Source organism: Malania oleifera, chromosome 2, assembly GCF_029873635.1.
Source record: "Malania oleifera isolate guangnan ecotype guangnan chromosome 2, ASM2987363v1, whole genome shotgun sequence".
Taxonomy (NCBI): Eukaryota; Viridiplantae; Streptophyta; class Magnoliopsida; order Santalales; family Ximeniaceae; genus Malania; species Malania oleifera.
In genome coordinates, this window is record NC_080418.1 from 104,259,986 (window position 1) to 104,276,989 (window position 17,004).

General features: G+C 38.0%; 1 protein-coding gene across 8 annotated transcripts in view; it reads left to right on the forward strand.

Moving 5' to 3' along the window:
• The window catches only part of LOC131149144 (protein ENHANCED DOWNY MILDEW 2-like), a 133,599-nt gene that overhangs the window by 68,850 nt on the left and 47,745 nt on the right, over positions 1–17,004 (forward strand). For all 8 annotated transcript variants that reach the window (XM_058099286.1, XM_058099293.1, XM_058099288.1 and 5 more), the window contains 7 exons: positions 3,807–3,903; positions 3,997–4,101; positions 15,254–15,501; positions 15,630–15,719; positions 15,831–16,379; positions 16,499–16,646; positions 16,765–16,866. In XM_058099286.1, the coding sequence (XP_057955269.1) occupies positions 3,807–3,903; positions 3,997–4,101; positions 15,254–15,501; positions 15,630–15,719; positions 15,831–16,379; positions 16,499–16,646; positions 16,765–16,866 (1,339 nt within the window). The remainder of the gene's footprint in view (positions 1–3,806; positions 3,904–3,996; positions 4,102–15,253; positions 15,502–15,629; positions 15,720–15,830; positions 16,380–16,498; positions 16,647–16,764; positions 16,867–17,004) is intronic.

Below are 17,004 nucleotides of genomic sequence, written 5' to 3' on the forward strand. Positions count from 1 at the left end.
TCCGCACGTGTTGACGATCACCAATCAATTGCTAGTACTCCATCTTGTTGGATGGAGTATGACAATAAAATACAAAATGATTTATTGCACATTTTTGATGGCCAAATTCAAGTATTGCAACACTGAATCAACCAAACCATGCCTTAGGTTACTTTTTAAACCATATAGTTGCTTCATGAGTCTATACACTAAGCTTGACTCCTGCTGAGCAACAAATCCAAGTGGTTGCTCCATATAGACCTCCTCTTGAAGATCACCCTGTAGGAAAGCATCCTTCACTAGTAATTGATGTAGAGGCCTGTGATAAGTGGTGGCTAAGGATATAAACATATGTGCTGAGGCAAGTTTAGTGTCATGGGATAATGTGTCTAAATAGTCCAAACCATACACTTGAGTATATCTTTCAGCAACAAGGCGTGCCTTTAATCAAGCCACTAAACCATCTCGGTTGACCTTCACTGTGTACACCCAACGTCAACTAATCATAGACTTATTAAGAGGAACAGGTACCAACTCCCAAGTATCATTATGTTTTAGAGTATGCATCTCTTCTATCATTGCATTCCTTATCCTAGAATAGGACTGGGCTTCGGAAGTTAGAAGTATACTTTGGAAAAGCAATAGAAGACAGAGTACTAATGAAACGATAATATAAAGGTGACGTGAAATTAGAACAAACAAAAGTAGAGATTGGATGTTGGGTACAAGTGTGTTTACCTTTTTGAACAGCAATAGGAGCATCAACCACTTGGAAAATAGGATCATCCGACGAGGGAACTAGATGCGTAAAACTGGAAGTTGGGGGAGGCTCTCCTCTGAGTCACCATGTGTACACTTGCAAATTGGGACGATCTAAGTGACGAGGAGGACTCAAATTGGATGAAGATGTAGGAGGACTAGTGGAGAAAATAGGTTAGAATCGGGAAGGCTAGGCAGGAGAAGGGACTCATCATGGTCAACAAAACTCAAGGAATTAGAATAGTATGGTGTAAACTCAAAAAATGGACATTAGGAAAATTGATGTAAGGCAAGGCTACAACATCGATATCCTTTTTGAGTATGGGAATAACCTAAAAAAATGCATTTGATAGCATGAGGATCCAACTTATCTGCTTCTGGATTTAATTGTTGAACAAAGGACACACAACCGAATATATGAGGAGGAAGGGTTAACAAAAGGAGCCTCAGGGATGATAATTAAAGATGGAATTTTACCACCAAGGATAGAAAATGGCATTTATTGATGAGAGAGCAAGTGGTGAGAACAACATCACTCCACAAAAAACCTTTGGGAACATTAATTTGATAAAATAGGGTTTTGAGTGACTTTGAGAGTATGTTGTGTTTCTGCGCTACAACTCTATTTTGTTGCATAGTGTGGGCACATGATGATTGATGGATCATGCTAGAGTTAGTCATATAGGCAGTGAATTAAGTATTGAAGTACTCCGTAGCATTATTACAATGAAGTATATGGACTGGCAAATCAAATTGAGTCTTATTTGAGAATAGAAGGCACATAGATATTAAACAACTTAGGACAGTCTTTCATTAAATACAACAAGTGATTTTGGGTCATTGACAAATGTAAAAAATTATCGAAACCCCAACATTGATGTGATAAGACTAGGATCCCAAACATCAGAATGGACTAACATAAAGTGCTAACAACTCTTTTATTGACCTAGGAAGCAAGGGGAACATGATGAAGCTTTCCTAATTGACAAGACTCACATTCAAGTTTAGATGTGGAACTCAAAGTAGGAACTAGTTTTAACTTGTCCAATGATGGATGACCAAGGTGACAATGGTTTTGATGTAGCGTGCTGCAGCACTATAGGCAATGGGAAAAGAGAGCAAAAGGTGATAAAGTCCACAAGCCTCATGTCTTGTGCCAATCATCTTCCATGTCTTCAGATCCTGAATAAGAACAAAATCAGGAAAGAAAGTTATGGAGCAATTTAGTTACTTAATTTTATTGAGACATGAGATTGGAGGTGGATTTAAGAATTTACAAAGCAAAAGAAAGAGATATGGTGGTAATAGGATTTACTGGATGTATCTCCTTAACTGCTGCAGTGGACCCATCAACAAGGGTAACTTGAGGTAGATATTTAGAATACTGGTGAGCAAAAAAGAAGTCGTTGACACTTGTCATATGGTCAGTAGCAACAAAGTTGATAACCTGGGGACTAGTGGGAGTGATACCAGATGACATACATATGGTATGATTTCTTTTCTGAGCAAATTATGCAATGTGATTAGATGCCTGTGGGGATGCCTGATAATGCCGGAACCTTGAATACTCCTACGAGTCAGTTATAGCACACTGTTCACTTGAACAAGTGATTGGCGAGGGAAAAACACCAGGATTTTGGGACTCCATTCCAACACACATACCACCTTGATAGAGCAGCAGGTCAGAAATACACAGTGAACAACCTGTTTTTGGAATTCACTGACTCCATCCCAACACACAGCCTTCGACAACCGATGCAAACCACAAGCACCTGATGAACAAATAAAAAATGCAGCAAATACCTTTATTTCAGGCCCCAATAAGCTCAATAAACATTGACAAACAGCTTCGGGAAGCATCAGACAATCGTTCCATGGGTGCCACACATGAGCAAGTGAGCAACTAAAAAAGATGAGATCTTTAGACAAAAAGCATCATGAAAAACTTCAATAGTATGTTTATAGCAGGATTCGAGCGCTGCTGGATGAATTCAGTCCAGAAACATGCTTGAAATTAGCTTCACGTGTTGGCGCATGGAGTCAACCATGGCTACCTTTGACTAGTGCATGAGTGTCTGTGGGAGAATTTCTGGAGATGGGATTTCAGTAGGGGGAAGGTCAGCAATGTTTGTGAGTGACTATGGTGTTGTTTTTTCACAATCTATTGTGTTTTTTGTGTTCCTGAACTGGCAGTGTCACCTAAGAAATTTCTTGCGACTGCTCTGGCTTCTGGCAGCTGCTGGCTGTTTCTTAAGGCTTTGGTGTTGCTGTGAATTCTTCTATGATGGTGGACATGCAGGGGATTTAGGGTTTTAGGCTTCAATTTGGTGCTGGCTGTGACAATTTGGGTTTAAGTCTCAGAATCATGCTCTGGTACCATGTTGAATAATTGGGTAAAATGGTAGACATAATTACAATGATAGGTCTCTCCTTCTATTTATAACATATGTCAAGTACATGCCAAAGGCCATAATCCCTTACCAGCTTGCACTTGTTAACATAACACTACATTAATGTATTTTATTCTCTTTGCACTAGTATAAGTTTTCTGTGGATCATTATGGTAGTGGTGGATGATGCATGCAATAAAATAGAATTGCTTATATTCTCTTGGAGTCCTAGAGAAACTAATAGGGGGAAGGATCTTAAGCTTTCTTTACCATTGATTGTTGGTCTCCAGTTGGACTTCGGGTTTTGGCATGAGGTAGTACTACTTTGGAATCTTGCATGGCTGCCCTGAATCCCCTTGGGATTCTATGCTTGAGAATGATTTGTTCTCATCCCCCATTTCTTCACATTTTGGCTGTTTCATAGCTGTTGTTTTTTTTTTTGCTGCCTCTCAATTAGAGGCGATTTGGTCATGCTTTATTTCTTTCTTTCTTTACTATTTATCATTTTTTTAATTAATTGTAAATTTATTTATTCATATTCTTTTTTATGATCTGAAGGAAGGCTAATGCTTAAATTTGTCATCAATGCAATATTTTTTTTGTAACTTAATTTTATGTCGGGTGTTTTTTTGTTCCTCTTTTTTTTGCACTTGATAAAATTTGTTTCATTTTCTATAGTTGTGAAGGGACATGTATGAGATCCTTTCATGCAACCATGGATGCTGGGGCTGAGTCTCTTTGTGAATCTCTTGGGTACTATGACACTGAAGTTGAAGTATGAACCACTAAATGTTCAATTAATTTTCCCTTGCTTGTGTTGTTCTTGTGTGTTGTGATTTTCACTCAAGTATTATTTGATTGTGCATAGGCAATTCAGAATTTTTTGTGTAAAAACTGTCAGTATCAGCAGCATCAATGCTTTGCTTGTGGAATTTTGGGCTCCTCTGATAATGAATCATCTGAGGCAGCAGAGGTATTATCATCCTGACAAATAAAAATCATCTCCAAACTATTAATTTGATGTACAATTCTTTTTCTTTTTTACAAATTTGAAAATTTTTGTTGTTAAGCATTGTGTAAAAATCATGATCCTTTTACAAGCTCCAAGAATTTTCAATTGATTAAACATTGTGTAAGAAACATTACATATGATTCTTTTACAGTTCTTCTACTCTTGATCAATAACTCTAATGTTTGGAAATATCTATTTTATATTAGCAGCTAAATAAAAAAAAATAAAAATTTATGATGCTTTCCTCTTGGCGCTTCTGTCCTTGCCCTTGGAGTCCTTGAGTATGGCTTCTCATCTCTCATTTCATCTCCTAGGCATCCCTTCTTACCATCCTCTCAACAGAGAAGCTTCTTCTCCTTCCTCAAAGATGTCCCTCACCTTAATTGTTAGCCTTTATCTCGATTTCAATCCCTAACCGACCTCCTTTCCTCTTTGATTTTCCTTCTCTATTTCTGGCAGAAGTTTGAAACCTAAAAATGGCTGTGGAGGCCCTCATTGTGATTGAAATCCCATCCCCCCGACTTTCAGATAGGTTGCGAGAACAACCCTAGCTCCATGAAACCTCTGTTACGTTAGTTCCTAACTCAAGATCTCTTCTCCATTTGCCAGAGAGGCCGTCACTGCATTGCCCTCTGTCACCTTTTCTTAATGCCTTTTCCTGTTGACTTTTTGGCTAGACAACCCCTTGTAGGTGCTCAATACAGGAATATGAGAGTTCGCTACTCTCAAAATTGAGAGGAAAGTGTTTTTTGTAGTTCAGTTGGATTCTACTATATGCCATATTAGGAAATGTGCCGGTAAATACGTATCCTACATTGTGTTGGAGAAGGAGCTCGTTTTGGCCCTTAAGATGCTAGGAGTGATTTGTGAGGCCAACGTGGGGACTGTAGAGAGTTGCTATGGTGCTAGATTTAGTAAGGCTGGGAACAGTGTGGGTATGAAGATTCTTGAAAATGGCAAAGGCATATATTTATGCCTGGAGAAAGACTACAACAAGTTTCTTCTTGCTATTCGTATTCCTGAGGGTGATCAGAAAATGAGGTGGAGGGCTCTTCTCACTGCCTTTTCGGATTGATTGTCGACCATAGTTGAAACTAGTAAATCTAATAGTGTTAGTTGGAGGTGTTTGGATTGCGGATCATTGAACTCCAGGCTAGAGGGGAAGAATGAGAGAAGTATGTTCTTGAGATTTTCTCTAAATATATGCTATGCCGATGCTACCAGAGGAGGTTCAGTGTTGAGGATAGATTTGGATGGCTATAATTCACAACCACAAGGACTTGAACAGGGGGTTCCTGTTAGACATTCCATTTTAGTGCGAGAAAATCAGAGGCCCAAGTGACCAGAGTGGAAGATGACAAAAGTTGTATAGGTCATTAAAAATAAGGGCCCAAATGCTAAGAGCTCAAACTCAGAATTGTAGCAAACAAGACCTGCGTTTGAGATGGAGAAGGGTTGACTTCGACAAGGGAAACTAGAGAGTTGGATGCGTAGAGATCATAGGAGAGTCTATTACTAGGAGAACATGTGGTAGAGCACTTTATTAAAGAGAAATTCAGAATCTGCAAAAACCTTGATGTTAATGGAAAAGAAACTGATCCTTCAATAGCAGCTTATTTAGAGACAACGAATGTTTTTAGAAGGGGATATGGAAGGCAATTAGATGTATGATTTAGATGAAGAGATGGATAGCATGTGCACCGTGACAAGGAGCTTCTGGTTAATTAGATGATAGTTGAATGTGATGAAGAAGGATTGAATCATATGTTTGAAGCTCCCGACGAAGATCTTGTAGAGGATAGGGCAGATAAGGAGGAAATTTCGGAATCGAGTTCACAGCAAATGGAGAGTCTAAGCCTTCACTTGAATTCATATCTTGCACAAGTAGGTATATATTTTTCTCAGCATAATTGTGACGAAGTGAAAGCTTTCAATAATGTGGGAACTTTACCTTTTGACCCTACTGTGGGATTAATCCCTATGCTGTATCTAACTCGATTGTTTCAATTTGTGGTGTTGGGGGGCGGGGGGTGGATCATACGGAGAATCTATCGAGGGACCCTTGCACATCTAAAAGTAGTAGAGGCATTCTTCCTATCCCTATCTGACCTATCCAATTGGCTATACGCTTGTCTTCAAATCCGGTCCAACATCCCTGGACAACTTTGTGTTAGGATCCATAGGAGAATCACTTGGTATAACTCCTAACAAACCAGTCTCATAGCAAGTCCAAGGTATATTTTCGTTGAAAGAGACCCTACCCTTTCCTACATCATACAATTTCAATACCAAGAAAGTATCGTGGAGTACCCAATTCCTTGATTTAAAATTTAGCTTGAAATCACTACTTTACATTTGCAATCCCGCTCTGGTCACTGCCAGTGATGGACAAAGACTGAATGATCAAAATAGCAGTGGATGAAGCCACAAGTAGAGACCACCACACTAAATTTGTCAAACTAGGCTTGAGGAGACTGTTTAAGACCATAAATGGCCTTATGCAACTTGCGTACTTTACCATCCTCCCCTTGAGCAACATACCCAAGAAGTTGCTCCATGTATACCTCCTTTTGAAAATCTTCGTACAAGAAGGCATTCTTGACATCCAACTGATATAAGGGCCAATCAAAATTAATTGCCAATGAGATTAATACGCAAACAAAATTTAATCAAGCAACTGGAAAGATATTCTCCAAATAATCAATACCGTATGTTTGGGCGTGTCCCTTGGCAACCATAAATCATTGATGGAATAAAAATAGATTTATCCAAGGAGGACTAAACACTCGAAAATTATAGTGTCCCCTAAAAAAACGTGACATCAACACTAACATTTTTCCTATGAGTGTGGGGATTATAACATCTATATCCTTTTGAGTTCTTGAGTACCTAACAAAGACACATTTAACAACATGAGGAGAGAACTTGTCTTGACCAGTATGTGGGACATGAGCAAAAAATGTACATCCAAAAACACAAGGCACAACATAGAACATGGATGTTTCTAGATACATGATGGAGAAGGGAATTTGTCCCCGCAGAACACTTGAGGGCATCTTATTGAGGAGAAAACAGGCTATAAGGAGAGCATCGGTCCAAAAGGTTCTAGGACATGCATATAAAGGAGTAGAGATCGTGCTATGTCAAGTAAATGTCTACTTTTTTAGTTCAACTACAGCATTCTACTAAGGGTATGTATGCTTGTTGTTTGATGAATTATCCCTTTGGTGAAATATAAAGACTGAAGCTCATTTTAAACAAATTCAAGTGCGTTATTAGATAAAAAAAATTGAATATCGATGCCAAACTGAGTTTTTATTTCTTAGTAGTATTGAGCATATACATTAAAAAATTTGAACCTATCTTTTAAGAAATAGATCCAGGTTGTACGCAAAAAATTCACGAAAGACATAAAATATGGATGACCAGTCAAATTCTTGAACTCTACGTAGACCCCAAATATCTGAATGAATAAGAGAAAACAATGATTTACTACGAGACTTGACTCTAGATGGAAAAGATGCCCTAATATGCTTTCCCAATTGACATGCAAAACACTTAAAACAAGAAATAGACTTGTACATGGGAAAAACTTGTAGTTTTTTTAGGGATGGATGACCCAATACAGCATGCCATTGATCTAGAGAAGCACCATGAGTAGAAATTGAGGAAGCCGCATGACAAGAATTGGACCCACCTTGACCACCATCAAAATAGTACAGGCCATCCTTCTGTAGCCTTCTACCAGTCCTCTTCTTCATTCAAAGATCTTGAATAACACAATGGAAAGGAAATAAGAACACAACATAGTTATGAGACTTAGTTAATTGACTAACTGATAGCAAGTTCAAGGGAAATTTGGGCATATATAACACAGGCAAAAGAGAAATAGAAGGAATTGAAAGAAATATTTCCAGAACAAGATATCAGCAAGAGTAACCTTAAGAGTGTAAAGTAGTGGGGTTAAAGGACTCAAACAAATTAGGACTACCTGTCATATTAGAAGAGGCACTAGAATCTATTACTCAAGATGAGGAGGGTGAAGAGGCAAGAAGCCTGGTTGTACTTGAATTGGCCACAGTAACACTAGATGCAAAAGGCTGAGTTTGGAGTTGTTAAACCATGCAAAAAAGATTGTTAGTGTTCTCAAGACATGGTGGATGATGTACTCGACTCCCTAGTGGAGTGGCTAGGTGCGTTTGAAGTTTCAGTAGTAGGATTACCTTTCACAAGAGACTTATTGGCGCAAGATGGTTTCCTAAGGAGGTCCCAACAACAATTAATGGTATGATTTTCCTTGTTGCAATGTGTGCAAATGCGAGAATTGCCACGACAAACTCCTCGTAGTATTACACAACCACTGTCACAACACAATCCAAATCTTGTCTTGTTCTCCAAAACTTTCCAGTTAAGAGGTAGTATCCATGGCTGACTTATTGCGAGAAAGAGCTTGCTTAGTCAGGCACCTCACACTAATGTTGTGCCGGGCACCCCACTTATGCCAAACACCAATACTACAACTATTGCTATTGAATATAAAAGAAAATTAAAGCAATGCAGAAACTAATAATAAAACAATAAAAGGAAGAAGACAAGAAATTTACGAGGTTCGGTATAGAATTACCTACGTCCTCGGGCGCCGATGATCAATCCACTACTTCTTGACAAAGTACAACTTGGAGGTGTGTTTTACAAATGAAGAGTTGAGCTCTTTATATAGCTTCAACCTCAAGTCTAAAAAACACTTCTCTCTAATGTGGGACAAATAATATAAAAAATTCAAAACCACCTTTTATACTAAGGTGGAAGTATTCTACCAATGTGGGACAAAAAAACAACAAATCTCCACCTTGACGATGAATTCAACAAAATTTTCAGTCATCAACATTTTCTGGAGTTCCACATCATCGGCGCCTTACAAAAATACTCAGATTTGTAGGATATTGATCAAGTCCAAACGATGTTTGAACTTGATTGTTGTCACAATCTTGGTCAACATATCTGCGGGATTTTCAGTTGTAGCAATCTTCTGAAGAAGTATCTTGCCTCCATCAATACTATCTCGGATAAAATGAAACCGAATGTCGATATGCTTCGTTCGTGCATGGTAGACTTGGTTCTTTGCCAAATGAGTAGCACTTTGACTATCACAGAACACAACAATGTGCTTCTGTACAACTCCCAAATTTTCAAGTAAACCCTGCAACCAAATAGCTTCCTTAACAGCCTCTGAAGCTGCCATGTACTCTGCTTCTGTTGTAGACAAGGCAATGGTAGACTGTAAGGTAGACCTCCAACTCACTGGACCATTAGCAAATGTAAAAATATATCCAGTAGTTGATCGACGTTTATCCAAATCACCTGCAAAATCCGAATCCACATATCCAACAACACGTTGTTCAATAGTATTATTTTTCTCAAATACTATACCAATATCAATCGTATTCATAATATATCTCAAAATCCATTTCACAGCTTGCTAATGTCTTTTACTCGGATCATGCATTTATCTGCTCACCATACTAACAGCTTGTGAAATATCAGGTCTAGTACAAACCATTGCATACATCAGACTACCAACAGCACTTGCATAAGGAACTTGTGACATATACTTACGTTCCTCATCTAATTTAGGAGATAAAGTAGCACTAAGTTTGAAATGAGGAGCAAGAGGAGTGCTTATTGGTTTTAACTGCTCAAACATGCCAAAACTCTGTACTACTTTCTTCAAATACTGTTTCTGAGACAAACTAACTCTTCCTCTCATTCTGTCTCTGCGAATCTCCATGCCAAGTATCTTCTTTGCTTCACCAAGATCTTTCATCTCAAACTCTTGATTTAACTGACTTTTCAACTTGTTGATTTCTTCCCTATTCTTTGAAGCTATCAACATATCATCAACATACAAGAGTAAATATATAAAAGATCCATTTTGTAGTCTGCGAAAATAAACACAATTATCATGTTTATTTCTTATGTACTTCTGACCCATCATAAACTGATGAAATCGTTTGTACCACTGTCTTGGAGACTGTTTTAAACCATACAACGATTTACCCAGTTTACATACCTAATTTTCTTTTCCAGCAACCTGAAATCCGTCTGGCTGAGTCATATAGATTTCCTCTTCCAAATCACCATGTAAAAATGCAGTTTTTACATCGAGTTGAACTAGTTTAAGATCAAATTGTGCTACCAAAGCCAACAAAATTCGAATGGAAGAATGTTTTAACAACTGGAGAAAATACCTCATTATAATCAATGCCTTCCTTCTGTGCGTAGCCCTTAGCTACCAATCTATCTTTGAAGCGAACATTATTTGCATCTGGAAATCCTTCTTTCTTTACATAAACCCATTTACAACCAATTGTTTTCTTACCCTTGGGCAGCTGGGCTAGCTCCCAAGTCTGATTCTGATGAAGAGACTGCATTTCTTCATCTAACTGACTTTTCAACTTGTTGATTTCTTCCTTATTCTTTGAAGCTATCAACATATCATCAACATACAAGAGTAAATATATAAAAGATCCATTTTGTAGTCTGCGAAAATAAACACAATGATCATGTTTATTTCTTATGTACTTCTGACCCATCATAAACTGATGAAATCGTTTGTACCACTGTCTTAGAGACTGTTTTAAACCATACAACGATTTACCCAGTTTACATACCCAATTTTCTTTTCTAGCAACCTGAAATCCATTTGGCTGAGTCATATAGATTTCCTCTTCCAAATCACCATGTAAAAATGCAGTTTTTACATCGAGTTGAACTAGTTCTAGATCAAATTGTGCTACCAAAGCCAACAAAATTCGAATGGAAGAATGTTTAACAACTGGAGAAAATACCTCATTATAATCAATGCCTTCCTTCTGTGCGTAGCCCTTAGCTACCAATCTAGCTTTGAAGCGAACATTATTTGCATCTGGAAATCCTTCTTTCTTTACATAAACCCATTTACAACCAATTGTTTTCTTACCCTTGGGCAGCTGGGCTAGCTCCCAAGTCTGATTCTGATGAAGAGACTGCATTTCTTCACCCATTGCTCTTTTCCACTTGTCTGATTCAGAGTTCCTCATTGCTTCATTGAAAGTGTAAGGAACATTATCATCAACAACTGGAAGTGCATAGGCCACCATATCAGTATACCGAGCAGGTTTTCGAATTTCTCGTCTTGGCCTTTGAGAAACAATTGATTCTTGTTGCTGTGAAGATTCTCGAATTGAAATATCCTCTTCTTGTACACTATTCCCCACCGTAACTGGAGAGTTACCTTGTGTAGTCTCATTTCTCACTGGGTTTCCCAAAATTGTCTCAACCTCCACTTGTTGTTGAGTACCACTGGTCTTCTCTTCAACTCGTGACTCCTTGCGTATTGTTTTCTTCATCATCGCAAGTTCGTCAAAAGTTACATCTCTACTTAAAATCATTTTTTTCGTCTCTAGACACCTAAGGCAGTATCCTTTGACTCCTGCACTTATCCCCAAGAATATTGCTTTCTTGGCTCTTGGATCCAACTTAGATTCTTTAACATGATAATAAGCCATAGTACCAAATACATGTAAAGAATCATAATCACTAGCAGGCTTTCCAGACCATACCTCATAGGGTGTTTTTCCCCCTATTGCAGATGATGGTAGACAATTGATGAGATGACACGCATATCTTACAGCCTTAGCCCAAAAACTTTTGTCTAACCCAGCATTAGACAACATACATCGAACTTTCTCCAGCAAAGTCTGATTCATGCGCTCTGCCACCCCATTCTGTTGTGGTGTATTTCGAACTGTGAAGTGTCGAGGAATACCTTCATCCTGACATACTTTCATAAATGGGTCACTTGTGTATTCACCACCATTATCTGATCTTAGCCGTTTAATCTTTTTTCTAGTTTGAGTTTCAACTAATTTTTTCCACTTAAGGAAAATATCACACACTTCATTTTTATGCTTCATAGAATACACCCAAACTCTTCTAGAAAAATCATCAACAAAAGTGACAAAATAATGCATACCACCCAACGAAGCCGTTTTTGTGGGCCCCCATACATCTGTATGGATGTAGTCTAAAATACCTTCAGTCTGGTGGATTGCTGTGCCAAATTTCACTCTAGTTTGTTTTCCCAAAATGCAATGCTCACAAAATTCAAGTTTGCACACCTTTGCACCTTTTAACAAACCTCGCTTAGCTAATTGTTGCAAAGATTTTTCTCCTGCATGTGCTAATCGCATATGCCATAACTTGGTTGTATCTGAACCTGCATCTTTCTCAGAAACAACAGCTGCTGAGCCAATAACTGTACTACCATGTAAATAATACAAGTTATTTTTCCTTATTCCTTTCATCACCACCAGCGCACCTGATTTAATCTTTAAGTTTCCATCTTTCAAAGTGATAGTGAACCCTTTAGATTCTAAGGCACCCAATGAAATCAGATTCTTCTTTAGGCTTGGAACATACCTAACATCAGTCAAGGTCTTAATAGTTCCATCTTGACATTTCAACTGTATTGATCCTATTCTAGTTGTTTTACAAGTATTATCATTTCCCATAAAAACAACCCCACCATCTAATTCTTCAAAATTAGAAAACCATTCCCTATTGGGACACATGTGATAGGAACAACCAGAATCCAAAATCCACTCACCAATATAATGTGGCGAAGATGTTCCAACAAGAGAAAAATCTGACTCACTTCCATCATCATTGGCTATATTGGCATTAGAATGTGTTTTGCCCTTATTCTTCTGCTGTAATTTAGGGCAATCTTTCTTCCAATGCCCTCTCTCACGCGCATTCATCTTTAGCAGTTCTCCCACGAGATTTACTCCTCCCATGAGATTTACTCTTCCTTCCAGGCATATGACTTTGAGAACGTCCCCTTATTGTTAGTGCTTCTGCTGTTTCCTTATGGACCCTCTGATCCTTCTTTCTGCATTCAGTACTAATCAATGCAGTACAAACAACATCATAAGTAACTTTATCTTTCCCATACAATAAAGTGGTGGTCAAATGTTCATACTCATCAGGGAGAGAATTCAGTAACAATATGGCTTTATCCTCATCTTTCACCTTTTCATCCAAATTTAACAAATCGGCCAAAATTTTATTGAAAGCATTTATTTGGTCATTAATCGAAATACCTGGTTGATATTGGAAGCGAAACAATTTCTTTTTCAAATAGAGCCAATTTTCCGGACTCTTGGTCATAAATGTATCTTCCAATGTCTTCCACAATTTCTTTGCAGATGTCTCCCTCATAACACAATATTTCTGATTTTTGGCGAGACACAGACGAATCGTACCACATGCCTGACGATTGATCTTTTCCCAATCTTTGTCACCCATATCTACCGGTTTATCATCCAAAGCAATATCTAGTTCTTGTTGATACAAGATGTCCATCACCTCACATTGCCACATACCAAAATTATTGGTACCATCAAATTTCTCCACCTCAAACCGAGCATTAGCTAACATCTTCGATGATGATGTTGAAGCTAAAGGGGTTGGAGTTCGTGTGGTCATAATTTCTTCTACTGTTGCACTAGTTTCTACCATCTTCTATATATTCAATAGCAACCAACAAAGCAAAAGGCCTAGGATGAATAGTACGTACCAACTGTGTTTACTCTGTTTTATCTTATGAAATTCCACTTTGACCAGGCCGACCTCCAGGGAGCGACTGAGCCGCAATGGTCTCTGAGCACTCGCTTAGACAAGGTCTTTCTTAGGCATCAAACGTGAAATCAAGGATCCTAACAGAGGAACACCTCCGTATCAACACTATTCAACCTAGCTCTGATACCAATTGTTGTACTGGGAACCCCACTTATGCCAAACACCAATACTACAACTATTGCTATTGAATATAAAAGAAAATTAAAGTAATGCAGAAACTAATAATAAAACAATAAAAGGAAGAAGACAAGAAATTTACGAGGTTCGGTATAGAATTACCTACGTCCTCGGGCGCTGATGATCAATCCACTACTTTTTGACAAAGTACAACTTGGAGGTGTGTTTTACAAATGAAGAGTTGAGCTCTTTATATAGCTTCAACCTCAAGTCTAAAAAACACTTCTCTCCAATGTGGGACATATAATATAAAAAATTCAAAACCACCTTTTATACTAAGGTGGAAGTATTCTACCAATGTGGGACAAAAAAACAACAACTAACTCAAACAGAACTTTCAAGATTTCAAACAAAACCAGAACTTACAACACTTCAAACTTTAAAAATCCAGAAGATCCAAAACTTCAAGAGGCAGCTATGACTACAGAAGTGAGCTTACAATATCCTAGGAGGAATTAATTAGCCACCAAGAACAGGGCAGATCACAGCAAAGTACGACAGGCATTTAATAAACAGCCTAGCAACAGCTCCAGGCAGTATGGCTGGCAGAAAGTGGAAACGTATGCAGAGAAGAACAGGAAATAAATATCTGGACACCAATCGAAAACCAATCAGCAATCGGTACAAAATTGCAAGAATCAATCACGAAGATACGTCATCAAACCAGCATCATCAGCAAACCACAAACAGAGTGACAGAGGAACAGCAGTGGCAGCAGCATACAAGAAACAAAGTATAACTGAGTAAAATCAGCAAATCACCATGAAAACAAGCAGCTTCCTGTCAAGGATGCTGCACAATACCATAGGGAGGGTGTCCTTAAACAACTCTCAAACCAACCAGAAAATCAGATTTGAGGACTGATTAGGGGAGGATAAGGGAAAAAAAGAAAAGAAAATAGATATCGAAACCAATTCAGGTAAATTAGATTTGAAGGAGATCAATGCTTTGATACTGTGTTGTAAATTTAGAGATTGAAGAGAGAAGCAAAGGAGAGAAGTGAAGAGTAGAAGAAGAGAAAAAGAGAGGAAAGAACTGAGTGGCAGTCTTCCTGGAGTCTTACGTACAGCTCCAGGTCTACCTTATTATATATATTAATAATAATAAAAGTCTTTAAGGATGAAAATACCCCCTCTCACACAACCTAATTACTGTAATAACCTATTCTCTTCTAACAAATTTTAAATACTTTCTCGTATGGATTATATTTGAGCATAGATCTACAGCTCACACTTTATTTGCTTCTTGCTTCAAGGTCTTCTCTTGTGCTTCTGCAACTTGTATTCATTTCTATCATCCAGAGTGCATTGCGAAGCTGCTTCATCCAGGGGATCAAATTCAAGCAGCAAGACTTAAGAAGAAAATTGCTGCAGGGGAATCTTTTACATGCCCTGCCCATCAATGTTTTGTTTGTAGAGAAGTTGAAAATAAAAATATGCATGACTTGCAGTTTGCAGTCTGTAGACGCTGTCCAAAAGCATACCATCGAAAATGCTTGCCACGGTAATTCCCTCATTTTTTTTGGTTGCAGTATATGTTCCTTTTCAATATAATCAAGGGAAAACATTGCTCTGAGATAATACAAATTAGTTTTGATTCAGAAATTCTGAAGATTTAGTTTCTTTTGATAGGGAGATTGCTTTTGAACGTAATACTGGTGAAAATATAATGCAAAGGGCTTGGGAAGGTCTACTGCAGAAACGTATCTTGATATATTGCATGTAAGTTTTCATTTGAGTGCCTTCTTTTGGTATTTCCTTTTAAATATTTATCCTTAACAGTTAAGTATCATTTGTTGCATACATTATCTCATTGTCAATGATGTTGAACAGGGATCATGTGATTGTTGAAAAACTTGGGACTCCTCTCAGAAACCACATTATATTTCCTGATGCTGAAGGAAAAAAGAGGTGGCACAGTCTAGGACTACTGTTGGGCAATGATATGGTTATGGAGAAGGAAAGTTTGGTTGCTGAAAATATTTGTGCTCAGAGAAGTATAGGAAAGAGATCAGAACAGTTGGGCAGGGTGTATACAGCTGTTAAATATGGTGATTATATTGAAAATTCTGAGAAAAAGTCTCCCAGACAAGTGCCCACTTCATCAAAAAAACCAAAAATTACTGGTGTAAGTAGAACGTTTTTGAAAGACAATGTTAAGTTTGTCTCAGGGACATTGAACAAGTCCTCGGCTGTGGACAAAAGCAAGCTATCCTTGAGATGCAATAAATTAAATCTATTGCCAGAGTCAGGGTCATCACCAGTTAAGCCAAGGCAACAGGATATTTCCAGCAGTAGGCTTGGGAATGTTGTATCAGCTAAGCCTGTAACGAAGGAGGGAAGCAGTTCACGGCCTTTAGCTGATCATGAAATGGAAAAACGGTAATTTTCTTGTTCACGTTCTTATAGTAATTGCCTTGGTGATTTTTCAATATAGAAAGGTTTTACAGGTTACTTGTCTGGCTTGTTTGTCAGATCTGAATCGTATATCTTATATGCAGAATTCTGGCTTTAATGGAAAAATCATCTTCTTCATTTAATGTTGAAGAATTCATGAAAAATCAGAAACTACCTTTGACACACGAATGCTCCCCCAAACATGTATTGGACAGGATCATAACACAAGGGAAGGTGGAAGGTTCTGTGAAGGTAAATCTTACTGCAAGTGGAAATTTTGCAGCCTCCAGTTGGAATTTGAAAATTTGAAAATTTTCTAATTTCTTGTATGTATTTACGTGCATGCACATGCTTAAAAATTCACTTGCAGGCTGTTCGTATAGCCCTACAGAAGTTAGATGAAGGATGCACCATTGAGGATGCAAAAGCTGTTTGTGAACCAGAGATTATTAATCAGATTATCAGATGGAAGGTTAAATCAATTAGGCGTAAACTTATTCTAATAGCAGACTTGCTCTCCTAGTTGAAGGCTTTCATTAATAATATGTGCATCTTGAGATGGTCTTTGCTGCCTTAGTTTAGTTGTTATTTGTTCTTTTGAATGCTTTGA